Below are 17,283 nucleotides of genomic sequence, written 5' to 3' on the forward strand. Positions count from 1 at the left end.
GATGACTATTGTATTAGATAGTACAGATGCAGAACATTACCATTTATCACAGTTTTTGTGAGACAGTACTGTACAATGTTTTAGGCACTGAATATACATCAGTGAATAAATCAAAGTCGTTGTGGGGTTTAGATTTACATTGTCGGGGGAACAACCTATAAATATTTAATTTTATGCTGATATGTGACAGAAAACTAAAACTAGGTAGGGGTTAAAACTAGGTAGGGGGGATAGGGGAGGGCCACAGGTAGTACAGGACTGAATGAGAAACTGACATCTGAACAGAGATCTGAAAGGAGGTGAGGGAGAGATTCCAGGGAACAGCAAATGAAAGACCTTCATGTCAGGAGCATTCTCCTATATTGAGGGCAAGGGCAGCAATGTGCTACTTTATATAGGAGGGCTTGCAGGCTATTGTAGGCCATTTTCTTTAATACTGAGTGAAATGGGAGGTTTTAATTGAGATGTAACATGCTTTGGCACACTTTTTAAAGAGTCATTTTGGCTGCAGGGTTGAGAGTAGACTGTAGAGTGCAGTAAGACCACTTAGACCAGGCAAGAGTATTCCAGGCAAGAGGTGATGGTGACAGAGAATTTGCTGATGAATTAGATGGGTATGAGAAAGTGAGGAGTGGAGGATGTTCTGAAAGTTTTTGGCCTGAGCAGTGTGAAAAGTGAGTTACTGTATTCATTTGGCCCTTGGTATCCACATCTGCGTATTACACCGCAAATGAAATTTGGTAAGTTGAATCCATGTGTGCAGAATCCGTGGATACAGAGGGCTAACTGTACTGTGCCATTTTGTATGAGGGACTTGAGCATCCTTGGTATTGGGAGGAGTGGTCCTGGAACCAGTCATGCCTTGATGACAAGGGACGATTGTACTGAAATGTGGAAAGCTGCAGGAAAAATAGGCTTAGGGATGAGACTATCAAGATCATCTTATGTTAATTTTGAATGTGGGTATGTTAGGTTTTTTTTTTTTTTTTAATTTATTTTTGGCTGTGTTGGGTCTTCGTTGCTGTGCAAGGGCTTTCTCCAGTTGCAGAGAGCAGGGGGCCACTCACTATCGTGGCCTCTCGTTGCAGAGCACAGGCTCCAGACGCACAGGCTCAGTAGTTGTGGCTCACGGGCTTAGTTGCTCCGCGACATGTGGGATCTTCCCAGACCAGGGCTCGAACCCGTGTCCCCTGCATTGGCAGGCAGATTCCCAACCACTGCGCCATCAGGGAAGCCTGGGTATGTTAGTTTTGAGGTTTTGAGAAGGTCTGATGAATATCCAGATGGAGATGTCATATAAGCAGTTGAATCTACAGGTCTGCAGTTCAGAGAGGTTGGAGCTGGTGGTAGAAATTTGGGGGGATACAGTGTAAGGATGACTATTTAAAGCCATGATATTATATGTCCTTAGGGAGTAAAATACAGATAGAAAAGTGGTGCCAAGGACACCACCTTGGGTCACTCCCAGCATTTAGAGGTCAGAAGATTAAAAGAAACAAATCAAGAAGATTGAAAAGGTAGGAAAACCAAGAGAGTAGTGCCGTGGAAGCCAAATGAAGTGTTTCAAGGAGTGAGTTATTTAAGTCAAACGCTGGTGGTAGGTTAGTTAAGCACGGGACTAAGATTGGATTAAACAAAGTAGAGGTCATTGGTTACTTGCCAAGAGTGATTTCCTAGAATGAAGAGGATGAAAGGCTGATAGGAATGCTTGCAAGAGAAAATGAGAGGGGAAAGTAGAGGCTCTATTTCAAGGAGTTGTACTATAGAGAAGAGCAGAGAAATGGAGTGGAAGCTGGAAGGAGATTAGTTAAACTATTAGTAATAATCTTTAATTGACTAAGTGCTTCTGTTTATGACACCATAATTTCACAGCAGTCTTTGAGATAGGCATGGCAGTTAAATCAGACACATGCTGGAGTTTTATAGATTAGTTTAGGACATTAGTAATTTAGATGTTTTACATCAATGTTTGCTCCTATCTTTTCAGTGGAGACCATACTAATTTCTACTATGTAAGACTCTAAGAAATCTAATTCTGGCTGTAACATAAGGTTGGGAAGATTTTGAGTGAATGGCGTTATTTTTTCTTCTCTTTCCAATACCTTTTAATTAAGATATTTCTTTCCTTCATCACGTAGAAATGTAGTGAAAACTAGTTAATGTGTATGTGAATGTAATTGTATTTTTTCAGAGAACATACTTCATCCGCCTTCATCAAGAGAAGTAAGATATTACAAAAAATTTAGGAAATGGTGACTGTCACTTATTGAGTAGCTTTATTCATGGATCTTTTAATCACAGTAAGATAATTTGTGCATTTGATTTGCATATCACTTCTTAAAATCTTTGAGATACTCCTCCAGGAAAATACTTAGTTTTCTTTAATTACCTTTCTGTTCTTCCATGAAAGTGTCCTGGAAGGAAAGAAAAATTGAGTATTACTTGGACCAGTATATCCAAGTCATTAACCTAAATAAGTCGTTCTCAAACTTGAGTATGCAAAGGAATCATCTTGAAGGCTTGTTGATAGATTTGCGGTTCCACCCAAGAGTTTCTGATTCAGTAGGGCTCAGGTGTGGCCCGAGAATTTGCATTTCTTATTTATTTTTAAAAAATTTTTATTAGCGTAGAATTTGCATTTCTAATAAGCTTCCAGGTGAAGCTGATATTTTAGGCAAACTACTTTGACATCCTTTAGCCTAAGTTAATACCTTTTGCGGAAGAAACCAAGACCGACAGTGATTTTAGCATATTGGCAAAAGTTATTCGCGTTTGAGGGTTAGAAATGTTTGATCTAGCAAAACCATACAGTAAAAAAAGGTGCTAGATCCCCAGTGTTTTACAGTAAAACCTCTGAAGGACTTCTTTTTGTGATCTGCCAAATAAATTCAGAGATGGAAAGTGACAGGATCACTACTGTGGCAGTGTTAAGCTCTTCAGGTGACTCATTAGTTATGGGTAATGCTAATTGGAAATGTCACTTTTGTGGTTTGTAGCTACTAGCTGTCTCAGGATACATTCTTGGAAAATTTACTTTATTCTAGTACTTAATTTTAAGGCTTCATAAGCTTTACTTAGTTCAGACTCACACTTCCCTGATTTGAGTAGCACTATTAGTTCATTGTTAATAAATCAAGCAATCAAGGTTATAAGGTAAACTTGAAATTGTTTATTGAGCCCTTGCTATGTTTTCACATTGCCAAGTGCTTTTTACATACACAGTATTTTTTTTAATCCTGAAAATGACCCCAGAAGTTAGGTGCTGAATAGGTGAAGTAAACTGAGGCTCAGGTCAAAGAAATTGCCTAATCTCACATAGCTAGGAGGCCATAAAGCTGGGGGTTGAATCCACATAGTCTCACTATGGAACCAGTCATTCTTAACCATTATACTAAGTGGTCTCTGAGTAATTTAAAATTACTCTTCAAAAGACTTTAATGGGCTTCCCTGGTGGTGCAATGGTTGAGAATCCGCCTGCTGATGCAGGGGACTACGGGTTTGTGTCCCGGTCCGGGAAGATCCCATATGCCGCGGAGCGGCTAGGCCCGTGAGCCATGGCCACTGAGCCTGCGCATCCGGAGTCTGTGCTCCACAACGGGAGAGGCCACAACAGTGAGAGGCCCGCATACTGGGGGGGAAAATAAAAAAAAAAGATTTTCATGAGGCACTTTTGTCTTATCTAATGGAAGGTTTTTGTTTTGTTTGTGTCGGGGTTTTTTTTGGTTTTTTTTCTAATGTTAGGTGCATAAAGAGACAATAGATGCAGTACCAAATGCAATACCTGGGAGAACAGACATAGAGTTGGAAATATATGGTATGGAAGGTATTCCAGAAAAAGACATGGATGAAAGAAGACGACTTCTTGAACAGAAAACACAAGGTAAATACTAAGATGTATGCTTTTTCTTGATACAGCTTACCTAGTGAGAGTATTATTACAATATTTTCAAGTATAAATTTAATGGTAGATGTTAGGTCTATTCAGAATTCCAATTTGAGGTTTTGTGGTTTTTTTCTGTCTTATGTTTGAAGTTAATGTATTTTATTTGTATATGTGGTAGCATTTGGATCATTCCATACATTTTATTATATTTTTACTCATAACTGAATTCCAGTTGGATTTAGCAAGTGTTGAGGCCTTTGAAAAGGAAGGTAGCTTGTTTTGATTTATGAAGCCACTAATTGTAAATTATTTTAGTGGTGTATTTGACTTGGGATTTGCAGCCCTCTCCTATCCAAATGATAGAAACTTACTAATAAACTATGAAATCTTTTGTTTTGAAAAGCATTACAGAGAGGTCAGACTAGTTTTCATAGTTTACCTTTTGGAGTGGAATAGAAAGCTGTTTTTTAAAAGTATAACTTCTTTAGGAAAATGTTCTTTACCTGTCATAGAATAGGGAAAGGATGTTAACCTACTTGCTTAATACAGATTGAAAAAACATTTGAAGAGTATAGAGCAGTGTTAACTGAGTTTTTTTGGAAGAAAAATCTCAGGAGCTAGTTGCACTGAAATAAAATTTTAAAGTGTTGAATGTCTTAAACTTGCTTAGGTTTTCTTTTTTTACTCTATGGGAAAAATTAATTTAAACTTTTTTAGCAGAGAGTCAAAAAAAGAAGCAACAAGAGGATTCTGATGAATATGATGATGATGACTCTGCAGCTTCAACTTCATTTCAACCACAGCCTGTTCAACCTCAACAAGGTTATATCCCCCCAATGGCACAACCAGGACTGCCACCAGTTCCAGGAGCACCAGGAATGCCTCCAGGTAGCACATAAGACTTCTTACAATTTAACATTCTCAGGTCTTTGTTGATACAGTTTAGAAGTATTAATTTTTTCCTCTTAACACTTTATTTTTTTGGTTGAAATTCTTGTTTATAGGCATACCTCCATTAATGCCAGGTGTTCCTCCTCTGATGCCAGGAATGCCACCAGTTATGCCAGGAATGCCACCTGGGTAAGAAAACTTTTAATTGACTTGTGGGCTTGTGCCTAGTAATGATCTTTTTCAACTTGGGTGTGTTACATCACTTAAATGTTACTTTGCTGTTTTTTTTTTTTTTTTTTTTTTTTTTTTTTTGCTTCTAAAAGGTATGGGCTCTGTAACTATTAAACTTACCTAATAAAGGGATCTACTAATAAATTTAAGGAATATAAATTTGGCTCTGACAAGAATAGATTTTTGGGTTTTAGGATGTATGTAGGCAGCCATCTGCTTCAGTTGCAGCTGATGTAATTAAAGTAGTTGGTTGTAGATTTGAGTTTCTGAGATTCAAAACTGTCCATGACACTTTGTAGTTGTGACAAGAAGCAAACTCTGTAAATGATTTATTTGTCAAGTCATCAAGAACTAAAATGAATATGAGGTGCTCGTGCCCATCACTTTTATTTAAATATTGTTGGATGTGAGAGGTATACAATACACTTTCCCACTGTATTTTGAAAATCAGTTAGATTTTGATTTTGTCATACATTTTCACAGATTGCATCATCAGAGAAAATACACCCAGTCATTTTGCGGTGAAAACATGTAAGCATCTCATTCGTAATGTAACTCAGGAGGTATAATCATAATGTCATTTTTTTTGTGTGTTTAATGGTATCTATTAAGTTGACTTCAGAAGTTTTCTGATCTTCCTCATTAAAACTTCTAAACTTTGCAAACTGATTGACACAGATCTCTAAAAGGAGGGAACTAAAACATCTGTGAGGAAAACGTAAGACTCATATAAACAAAGCATTTTCTAATTATGTAGCTGTTTTCCCCAAACTGCTAAAAGTAAGGGGACTTAGTAAAAAGGGTTGATATTTAAGAAAGAGTATATATTCCTTTGCCAAATTACGTGCTCTGTTACTATAGAAGGTAATTTATTTTTCATTCTGATAAGAATCTTAAATCATTAATTCACAAACTTGTAATTTTTTAAGTGAATTGCACACTGATATTTGAAGGTGAGCTCTTTTAAGGAAAGGAAAACAAATATGGGTTGTGTTTTTAAGTCCTGGTTTAGTGTTAGGAACTTTCTACATGAAAAGTAGGGATTCTGAGTTTACTTTTGATTATCTTTAATTTTGATGGTAGTTTTTCCATGCCTGTCCAAAACAAATCTTTACTCCACAGAGTACATTCAGCATTTTCTTCTTGAAAAAAATCTGATAATCCTAAAATATAGAGGGGTTTTTTTTTGGGGGGGGTGGTTAATATTCTGTGGATATTTTCCAAGTGAGACAAAAGGTGATTTTGTTTTCCAGTTACGCACGTTTTGGATAAGGCCTCTTGTTTTTATTAAGGAGAGTATAATAATTGTTCTCAATGACTTTAAATGTATTAAAATTTTCTGTTAACGAAGACTGAATTTTTTCCCCTATTTTACTGGTAAACCAAAGAGTTTGCTGGTTTTTAGGGAATTTATTTTGATAGAATTGTTTTAGTGTGTTGTGTGTTCTTTGAGCTTGATTGATTTCAATATTAGGGGTCAAATTCAAGTCTTATCTATTGTTGTTTCAGGCTTTAGCCAAAATATTTTCTAATGCTTTATACTGTTAATTAACTTTAGTTGTCTCTTGAAATTTGCTTTCTAACAGAATGATGCCAATGGGTGGAATGATGCCACCTGGACCGGGAATACCACCTCTGATGCCTGGTATGCCACCAGGTATGAAATGTTAGACAGTTTCTTTTTTAATATGACAGAATTGCTTTGTTCTTAAGTATTTTACACAGATTTGTGGGCATTGGTGCAGTTTTAAAATTGGTATAATTTTAAAGTTTCTATAGGTTAGTGACTTCTTTTTAAAATTACTGTAAGAAATGTGATGATCTCGTTTTGTTTTGAGTTCTGAGTTTTGAAATAGTAAAGGTAGTCCTCAAAGCAACCAGAATGAGTCACTGAGCCTGTGACTTAAGAGTGGTTATATCTGTTAGGAATATTTTAGGCAAGTACTGGAGACTCTTAACAAGTAATAGAGAAATCCAACAAACTATTAAAACAACGTAGGTATTTATTATCTCACTCAACCTAAAAGTGGTAGACTCAGAGGCTCCAGTGATAACAAGAACCCATACTTTAAAAATTTTCCACTTTGCCAACCTTTAGCTTTCTCTCTCAGACATGTAACTCAGTAGTTATAAGATCTCAGGCAAGAAAGGGTGCTTTCCTTTTTCTTGTATTAGGGAACAAAGTAACTTTCCCAGAATTTCCTTAGCCTCTTACATATCATTGGCCAGAAAGAGGTCTAATGGAGCTTCTAGGTGCAGGGAAGCCTGGGAAGTAAAGTATCTTGACTTTTTAGCCTACAGTGTGGGGAAAGGGATTTGGTTAGTCCAGTAAATGTGCCACAGAGGTCTTCATGAGGCTCTCTGAATCCATTGCCTAGTGTTTTAATCCTAGCAAGTTTGGTTTGCAGTCGATAGCAGATTCAGATGTACTCAAGTGATAGTTGGTGTAAAAGGAACAGAAAAATAAAGCAGCAGCAAAATTTGTATCATGCCAGTGCAACCATTAATTTACAGGCAACAGCTTCACATACATCATGCTCTGAGATAATTTTAGGCATTTAAATGAATACAGAAAAATAACATATGTTCATTTGGTAAAGTGAAGTCAGTAAAAGTTTTAAGTTACGTTGAAGAACTTCAAAGAATGCCTGGCGGTATATTTTAGGAAAATTTGTGTATTTAAAGCACACTTCAAGGAATAACTTAGTTTCTGGAATAATTTTTATGGGTATATGACCTATTAACAGTTTTTACTGTAGTTTGCATTCGAGTTCTGGAAACATCTGTCTGTTAGATGATTGAAATAATTCTATATGTTTCAAAAATTTGCTGCATCAGTAATATCAATAAGCCTAATTGTTGGCTTTGCCATATACAGGGTTTCTAGTGGTATCTTTCATGTCCCAAAATTCTGAAGAGACGCAGAGGTGTAGAAAGCTGGAGGCAAAACTGTTCCAAGGGGGCAAGTGCCTAAATACTTTGGGCTTCATTGAGTTCAGCAGTCAGTCGTCAGTATTGATAACTTTTGTAGCATAGAATCTTTTTTTTTTTTCCTGTGCCGCACGGCTTATGAGATCTCGGTTCCTTTACCAGGGATTGATCCCGGGCCATAGCAGTGAAAGCCGAGTCCTAACCACTGGACTGCCAGGGAATTTCCTAGAATCATTTTTAATTTAATTTAGTATGTTTTAATGGCAAAGTTTTGAGGAAGTATTTTTTCTCAAGTAAATGTTTCAGCAACTGGGTCCCACTCCAGTATTTCTTCTCTGCAGGTATGCCCCCTCCCGTTCCACGTCCTGGAATTCCTCCAATGACTCAAGCACAGGCTGTTTCAGCACCAGGTATTCTTAACAGACCACCTGCACCAACAGCAACAGTTCCAGCTCCACAGCCTCCAGTTACTAAGCCTCTTTTCCCCAGTGCAGGACAGGTAAGGTGAAATTTCTGAAAAAGAGTGTGCTTATATTTAAAGGTAAAGTGGAGTTGTTCACTGAACTCTTTGAAAATGTCAAGTCATTTTAAAAATTGTAATCTTCTTAATACAATTTATTAACTATACTGAAGAAGTGGCATTCTCTTCCATTTTTGCACACATTGATTTCCTTTACTCATAAAAGGTTGACTGGAACCATAAAATAGTGTATGTTACTTTTTTGTAGTTGTGAACTCTGGTTATTCTTAGCTTTAGTTAGAAATGAAAATTTAATTTCTGGGAACTTAAATACATAAAAATGTTATGAGGTCCTCCTTTACCTAATGAGCTATGAGTAGAATGAAAACCAAAGTCAAAGATGAAAAATCCTAAGGCCTTAGCAAATAATTTTTGGGCTCTTCCTGTAGTCTAGAATTATGACAGACAGTAGTGTCTCACTGTTGCTGGAAGGGCATCATTTAATGTCTTTTGACCTAGTCACACTCATACTTCCTACTCGTCCTTTTTTTTTTTTTTCCTTCTCCCCAGAACTCAAGCAAAAAATCCTTCTTTTATATATAGTATGTATATAATGGTGGTTACCTTTGCTTTTCCCCACCCAGTTTGATTCAGAGTTAAGCAGATGTATTTAATTCATTCAGAATTGAGACGCTCAGGATGTATGTTCTTCATTGTTCACCTTAAAATTATCCCTTAGATGTTTTCTTTTTTTCAATTTTTTTCCTGTTTGTAGTTGCTAAGTTAAAAGCATTACTTTTTAAGTACATTAACTTATGTTTTTGGCATGGGGGGATTTTGTTTATTGTTTATTTTGTTTATCCTATTAATAAACTTTTGGCAAAAATTGTAGTTATCGATGGAGAATTGGATTGAAGTGTCAATAATGCATCATAAGTCTCAGTTTAAGGTTTCAGTTTTGAAATATAGTGTAAAAAGTTTTAGGGGAAAAAAACCTGTGGTTAATTAGGTTTATTGGTGTAGAATTTAAAAAGTTTTTTTGAGGCTCATAGTGTCACTCTGTTTATTGTAAATGCATTAACTGCCTGCCTCTCTATATAAAACAGATTTGATTGCATTGTATTTTGCATTTAGAAAAATGCAATCTATACTGAAAAAAAAGTCTACCACGTGGCTTATTTTCACCCATTTGTTTGGAGACTTTTCATTGTTTCCTTTCTTTTATGCTACAGATGGGGACACCTGTAACAAGCTCAAGTACAGCTTCATCCAATTCAGAAAGTCTGTCTGCGTCTTCTAAAGCTCTGTTTCCTAGCGCAGCACAAGTACGCAGGAAGTTGCAGTTTAAAATTGTTAAAAATGGCTTTATAACTTCATTAACCCTTTGGACCCTATTTTAAAACTAAATCTTTTCCCAAAAATATATTGTTTAATTTTTTTTAAGAAAAATTAATGGCTTATAAATCAATGGTATTTGAAAATTTGAACCACGTACTAATAGAAAAAAAATATACCCCAAACTCTTATGGTTCTAAAGGGTTAAAAGCATGTAAGCAGTAAATGCATTTTAGTGGCCAAATGGTTAGCCTGATGCATGATTAAGCTATTCTGTTTTATGCCATTTAATCTAATGCATCACATATAATGTAAGGAAATTTAGTACTCTGCATTTGGTTCTAAAAGTTGGCCTAGTTTACATGTTTTAGATGTTCAGTGTTATGAAAAGTAACATTTATTACTTGGTAACTTTATACTTAAAAGCTTACTAAATCCTTTAGTCCATCATAATAATCTAGCCATTGTTAATTGGGAGGGCATTGTATTACTATATAAAGAATACTTCTGAAGGACATAATCATTAATGTGTCACCATTGGTAGTTATTATTTATGCTATACTTAGTAACTGAAATTTATCCAAACATTTGTATTCTATCATTTCTAACTTTTTTTTTTTTTAGCTCCTTGGTAGATTAATTTTTAAAAGGAATTTAGAATGATCATAATAGAAAATATTCTATTGCATTATATGATAAGATCTTCAATTAGGAATAAATACAAAGCTTTGTAAATTAAGTAATTTCTGGTGAGGAGATAGATGATATCTGAGAAGTTACATAAGCAGTCTAACTTGTTTCTTGTTTCCACTGCTGTGTTTTGGATGTGCATCTTTTGGTATTACGTGTTATCTTGAATTTTGTGGATTGTTCACGATTTTGAATTTGTTTTAAGTTTTGTCCCTTATTGAATGTTAGTGTCTTGTTTTTAAGTTAAATAAGTAGTAGATATATTCAGTTTTGGGTTTTGAAGTTTTGTTGATGAAAGATAATGTTTTACAGGCTCAGGCAGCTGTCCAAGGACCTGTTGGTACAGATTTCAAGCCCTTAAATAGTACCCCTGCAACAACTACAGAACCCCCAAAGCCTACATTCCCTGCATATACACAGTCTACAGCTTCAACCACTAGTACAACAAATAGCACTGCAGCTAAACCAGCAGCTTCAATAACAAGTAAGCCTGCTACACTTACGACGACCAGTGCAACCAGTAAGTTGATCCATCCAGATGAGGATATATCGCTGGTAAGTTGTTTACATTTTTTACTAGCAGAGTTTGATTGAGTACTGTGGTAGCAACTTGTCCATTTGAAGTTTTAATTTTTATACCAGTGGTCTTATTATCTGATTGAATGCTAAGTGATTTTTACCATTCTGATTTTAAAGAACCACAAAACAAAGTGAATAGTGCATGTTTTGATCTTAGATACATCCCCCCTAAGACTATTTCTAAAAGAAGACAGTAAGTTGGGTTCTTATTCTCTCAGAAATTATTTTTGTTGTTCATAAATTTAATTAATTGAAGAAACAAGTGTGAGATAGAATCTGCAGGTCCCTTGCAGTCCATATACCTTCTTCATTACAGTTTCTTGCTGAAGCAATTTATAATTTCTGGAAAGTTGTTCAGTATAACGTGCTTCAAATATAAAAATAGGTAAAGTTTTCTTAAGGCATCAAGTTTTTTTTGTTTTTGTTTTATTTGTTTTTGTTTTTAAGGCATCAAGATTTTAAGTTCGACTGGTTTGTGGGGTGAAAGTAATTGGGATGTAAGGGAACATTTAAAAATTACTGTCTATAAATATAAAGACTTTAGATGCTTACCCTCATACTTAACTCTGTGTTCAGATGTTTCACATTTCACATATTTTTATTCCTAGGAAGAGAGAAGAGCACAGTTACCTAAATATCAACGTAATCTTCCTCGACCAGGACAGGCTCCCATTGGTAATCCACCTGTTGGACCAATTGGAGGTATGATGCCACCACAGCCAGGCATCCCACAGCAACAAGGAATGAGACCCCCAATGCCGCCTCATGGTATTTCTCTTTTTATGTTTATTTTATTTAGTGGATTTTCTGAGTGTACACATAAAACAGATTTATCTGCAAAATGCATTACATCTAAAAGTACAATGCACAGACTCAATCTATTTTTTTGTGTTTTAAATGTGTTTTTTAGGTCAGTATGGTGGTCATCATCAAGGCATGCCAGGTTATCTTCCTGGTGCTATGCCGCCGTATGGGCAGGGACCGCCAATGGTGCCCCCTTACCAAGGTGGGCCTCCTCGACCTCCGATGGGAATGAGACCTCCTGTAATGTCGCAAGGTGGCCGTTACTGATCTTAACTTCATCCAGTCTAATAGGTTTGGAGATTAAACCTTTTCTCAACTTGTGCTGTTATATATAGCCAAGCTTCCGTCAATAAGGCTTCATTGTGACTTTAACAAACATTATCTTCCCACATACCAGGAACTATTGGACATTTATTTTACATGGGAAAATTTATTTGGAATAATAAAGCAGGAACTTTTCCTGAAGTTGCAATTTATACTGTATGGCTTCTTTTTCATGTTTCATCTAGGTTTTTAGAAGTGAAGTATAGTAAATTTGGTTCGTTATATTGTGAAGGCGCTGGAATTACATGAACATACCACCCTAATAAAGGCAAGTTCTGTAAGCTTATGTTGCTATTTGTAAAGTTATGCCTTCACAGCATTTCAGATGCTGTTGGACTTCATGTCCCCAACCTAGCTTGGTGAGGGCTGTAACTGTCTTCAAGTACCTGTACATTGGAAGTCTGAATGTGTAACAATATTTAATGTATTTAGAGTTCCTCATGTTTCAGGGTTTAAGAAATCTGACCCACCAAGGTCATGTGACTTTTCTGTACTGTTAAACTTCATTGTAATAAAATGAGAGAAAAATTTATGCCTTTTTATTCATAACCCAGCTGTGGACCACTGCCTGAAAGGTTTGTACAGATGCATGCCACAGTAGATGTCCACATAATAAAATTCGTAGTTATACCAATGCAGTTTTGATATATCATTGGATTCTGTCTTTGAATTGTAGGTTGTTCCTTAGCTGCATGTTTTAAACTGGACAGTACATGTAGAATTGTATGTTAGTCCTTCAGTTGACAGAAAAACTTAGATATACGTATGAGTAAATTACATGGGAATGAAATCTTTGTATTGTGTCACCTTTCCACCCCCTTGGTGTGTCAATATATGTTAGCTATCATAGATATTTGAAATGTAAACCTTAATATTCCTCCTTCCTGCTGATGTTTAGAGCCTAGTGCCAGACCCATTCATTTCCTTCTGATTATTTTTGAGACTGCGGTACTGTGTGGACCTCAGAAGCTTTTCAGGTGCAAACTTCTAGAAGCTTAGGTGCATGCAGTAATAGCCTTCTGTACTGTTAAATGACTGGTATATATTCTAATGTAATGGTGAGAATCTAAATGTGCCTCTGTTAAGATGGTTAACAGATGGATTTGAAATTTTTTACTTTATTATGTTCTTGGAAGATTACATTATTTCTTTGCTTAAGTGGCTGCCTTCTGTTATTATTAAGCCTAAATGGCTTTTTACTGTTAACCTTTTCATCCTTGGAAATTTGAATGTTCAACTGTGTTCTATGGAGAACTTTTCTGTAGAGATGACTGCTATTATTCAGTATCTTATGTTGACCTCTTTTTGGCATCCATTTTTTTTTGATCTTCATTTTTGCAGAGTACTTTTATGACTAAGTATCAAATGACCTGTACAAAGTATAATTATTAATATATTATGAACTCAGGTTTAGTTTTCCTCAATATAAAGTTAAGACAGCTAAGAAAATAACATTTGTTTATAACCTTTTTGTGAAGGTGTAGGTATAAGGCACAGAATCTGAAGTTTTGTTTAAACAAAAGAAAGCTTTAACCATATAAGAAAATACTGAAAGATGTTTTAATTATCATAAAAGAGTATATATAAGTGATAAGTAAAAGTCATTCATCTTAAACAAAACATTGTAAGTATTAACAAAGCTGAGTGTTATTCTAAATCTGCTATTTTGCTCCAGTGGTTTTACAGCTCCTGTGCTATTTTTGAGGGTCAAAAAATTTCATAGTTTGAAAAGGCAACATGCATGTATCGCCAAGAATGCATTTCTTCCTGCTGCCAGCAGCCAAGTTTCTACCCATTTCTCACCAAACGCCTATCTACGTAAATAGTTTTGAAATTATCGTATACTTCTTAGATTTAGCAGCATGTTTATCATACTGCCAAAGAAAGACCTGTGTTGAAAATCTTTTAAGGTAAAAATGGCGTAATTAAATTTAGAATTATTAAATAGGAAATATTCTCCCAAACCAAATGTCTCTCAAGCATTTCATGTACAGGCTTATCAACAAACTGCGAATGGATTATAGCAGTGGGGGAGAGGGATCAGGAAGAGGAAATAAAATGGGTTAGTAATGTTTCAAAAATTATGCAAAGCTTGATTTGCATTTAATGCAAAGAGAACCAATATATTGAGGTTTGTTGCTTTCTGAGGTCAGAAAGAAAATATTGCCACTTTTAAAGAAGTGATAGAATTCTAATTAAAAGTTAATTCAAAATGTTACGCACAGCACTTAGACACATCATTCATCTCTTGTATTTTATAGGTATATGGCTCAGATGGTGCCCATTTGGTATATTTAATGTGTAATTAGTGCATGCATCAGAGCATAATTAAGCTTCTAGAAAATATCTTTTACCTAATTGCTTCTGGGGTCCATAATGTGGTTAAATCACGAGTGGAACAAATTATGTTGAAATAATTAATTCTGACTTATACTTTCTTAAAGAATAGATGAAGTTGAGTTGAAATAAACTTCATCTGCCCTCACAGAAGACAGCTTTGGGGACTTGGTATATACCGGCAGGCATTGTTGATTGCCATAATTTAGGAAGTTGTAAGATTAATGGGGCTGCCAGTTTCGGCTCTACCTTACATCCACTGTCACCACTTTCTTTAAAAAAACAAAAATGATTTTTGTCTGGCACTAGTTTCTATTGTGTGTATGACAGTAACAAGACCAGCAGGTGAGGATCAACTTTTCAGTGACTGCTGGATATCATTTGATTTGAATACTTACTATTTTAGCAATCTTTCACACTTCTACTGTCAGGAATGGGGTAAATATTCTTTGAGCACTCCTATTCCACTGATCAAGTCACATACTGAACTTAAACTCAGTTTAATTAAATTTAGTTATTTGCAGGGGTGGGTGAGATTCCCAATAAAAGTATGGGCTCAGAGTGGAATTAAAATGGACAATAGATTTTTTTTTTTAAGAGCTACTCTTTTTTCCTTTGCTTGCTTGATCATTGGGATTTTTTTTAAATGCATGTCTTTTAAATTAATTAATTGGGTAATGTTTTTCTAAAATTAAAATTTTCTTCTTCCTATAGCCCTGCCATAGGACAGGCTGAGGCTGAGTCTCAGTGTTGCCCTGTTCAGTCTGAGGCAAGTGGGATTTATTTTATTCCTTATAGGGGCTTTCACAGCTTTATGGCTGTTGGATATTCATGTCCCCAAACTTGCAGCAAGTTTGGTGAAGGCCCCTAAATTTAATTAAATTTAGGATTTTTATACTCTGGCAGAGAAGGCTCTATATTAATATTCACGTTTGACTGTGGTGTTAAACAGAAAAAAGTATTTGACATGTGTAATTTTATGTAATTTGTGTTACATAATATTTAACAACCTCAGTAAAGCTGGTGTTATTTATATAGAACTTGAGTAAATTGACAAAATTTGACTTTCTTGATTTGGAGGCATGAAATGTTTCATTCAAATTTTCCCTTTCACTTTTAGGAAAATCTTACTGGTTATTTTCTCCTCAAACTATTAAATTTAACCTCAAGGATAATAATCATTGGAAATGCCACTGGATACTGAAATCTGCATTTTTAATCCCAAAGTTATGCATTGAACGTTAAGGTTGAAAGGTCATCTGGAAATGCTTGTGATTTTTAATATTTCCAAATCTCACCACATTAGAGCAAATGTTAATGTAGAGCCCTGTGAAAAGTGGGAAGATGGTGTGTATGTGTGGTATGTATGCGTATACACTACACATTTGATATAATAAAAAAGAGTTTGGGTATTACACACTTATCAGTACGGATGGATTACAAATTTTCAGGCAGCCAAAAACAAGTTGTTTCACATAGTAAAGTTTAGTATATTGAATTGCGGTTTTGGAACAATTATTTTGAGTTTCATTTTTATCCTTACTGAACAATATTTGATGCAATATGCACACATGAAAAACGTCCGTGTGTTTCCAACTAAAAATTGCTTTTATTTGGTGGAAAAAATTGTGTTTATGTGTGTATGTTGTAGTGGGCACGTAACGGGGGAACTGGAAGAGAGGCCAAAACAGTAACTTGGATTACTTTTGTTCCCTCCTGTGTTAAAGCCACTGTTCTATGCAGATAGCATTTTCCTCTGAACAGTAACAGTTCACTTATAGTACAATGTTTAGCAAACCCAGGCTTGTGTTTCTGTGTGGTTTTAATTCTTGGAAGCATAAAGAAGAAAAATGCATTAAATGAATTCCAAATTTTCACCTCTGTAATTAGAATATAAGCTTTTCTCTGTAACTGAATCATGGAAAAAAGATATTATTGTTTGAAAAAAGAATTGTGTCACAACAAAAAAATTCCACTGGAATATTTTACTACCTGCTCAATAACTGCATCTTTTAAGACTCCTCAGTTGGAGTTGTTTTCTATTGCATCCATCATTCCGCAATATACTGAAATATTCAAGAGTGAAGTAGCTTGTCCTAATTCTAATAGTGATCATTGAAATAATTATAATTGAAATACCCTCTTACATACTTGAGTACTGGGGTGGGAGGGATTTTCTTAGGGCGACATAATTTGTTGAAGGTGATATATAGATATCTAAGATGTAGGTTCTTCGATCTTTGTAGTCCTCTGACTCAGACAAATACAGTTTTGAGAATTACTTAACTTTCAGGTATCTATTATATCCACAGGTAAAATTTGGTAAATTACTGAAAGGAAATGTTGAAGTCACTTTACTGAGATAAAATTTTGTTTAAGTAAACTGACACTTGTATCGGTTAGGGGATTTTTTAAAAAGTAGTAAACATGTTCCCTAAAATTTTGTGTAAATCAAGTATGTCTTCTTTTAAAGACGGTATTTACCTACCTTATTGAATAACCTTTGTATGTTATTCCAAAATGAAACTGGTTTTCTTACTCTTTTATGGAAGTCTTCTAAAAGAAGAGATTCATAAGACTATTGACTATAAGGCAGAGTTTTGTAAGTAAACATTCTCCCACTTATACTTCTGCTGGCTATCATGATTTGAATATTAGTATAGGTTACTCCTTTTTAGCCTTCTTTCTCAGTATTTTGTTTTCTGTCATCTGAATCATTTTAATAAATGATGTTTCATTTTAATAGCATAGCAGTCATCTAACATTTCTGTGAGATATTTCTTGGCAAAATAAGCAGCTACTTTAATGATGTTATATA

General features: G+C 35.2%; 1 protein-coding gene across 11 annotated transcripts in view; it reads left to right on the top strand.

Moving 5' to 3' along the window:
- Positions 1-12,762, top strand: part of ZNF207 (zinc finger protein 207) — a 19,561-nt gene extending 6,799 nt beyond the window's left edge. For 2 of the 11 annotated variants that reach the window (XM_067021269.1, XM_067021272.1), the window contains 9 exons: positions 3,742-3,880; positions 4,601-4,771; positions 4,888-4,963; positions 6,592-6,662; positions 8,278-8,435; positions 9,629-9,721; positions 10,734-10,976; positions 11,609-11,768; positions 11,911-12,762. In XM_067021269.1, coding sequence (XP_066877370.1) covers positions 3,742-3,880; positions 4,601-4,771; positions 4,888-4,963; positions 6,592-6,662; positions 8,278-8,435; positions 9,629-9,721; positions 10,734-10,976; positions 11,609-11,768; positions 11,911-12,071 — 1,272 coding nt within the window. In that variant the 3' untranslated portion in view covers positions 12,072-12,762. Of the gene's footprint in view, positions 1-3,741; positions 3,881-4,600; positions 4,772-4,887; positions 4,964-5,488; positions 5,537-6,591; positions 6,663-8,277; positions 8,436-9,628; positions 9,722-10,733; positions 10,977-11,608; positions 11,769-11,910 lie in introns of all 11 variants that reach the window. The other 9 variants (XM_059047873.2, XM_067021273.1, XM_067021271.1 and 6 more) reach the window with 7 other exon arrangements.
- The last annotated feature ends 4,521 nt before the right edge of the window (positions 12,763-17,283 follow it).

Source organism: Kogia breviceps, chromosome 19, assembly GCF_026419965.1.
Source record: "Kogia breviceps isolate mKogBre1 chromosome 19, mKogBre1 haplotype 1, whole genome shotgun sequence".
NCBI lineage: Eukaryota > Metazoa > Chordata > Mammalia > Artiodactyla > Physeteridae > Kogia > Kogia breviceps.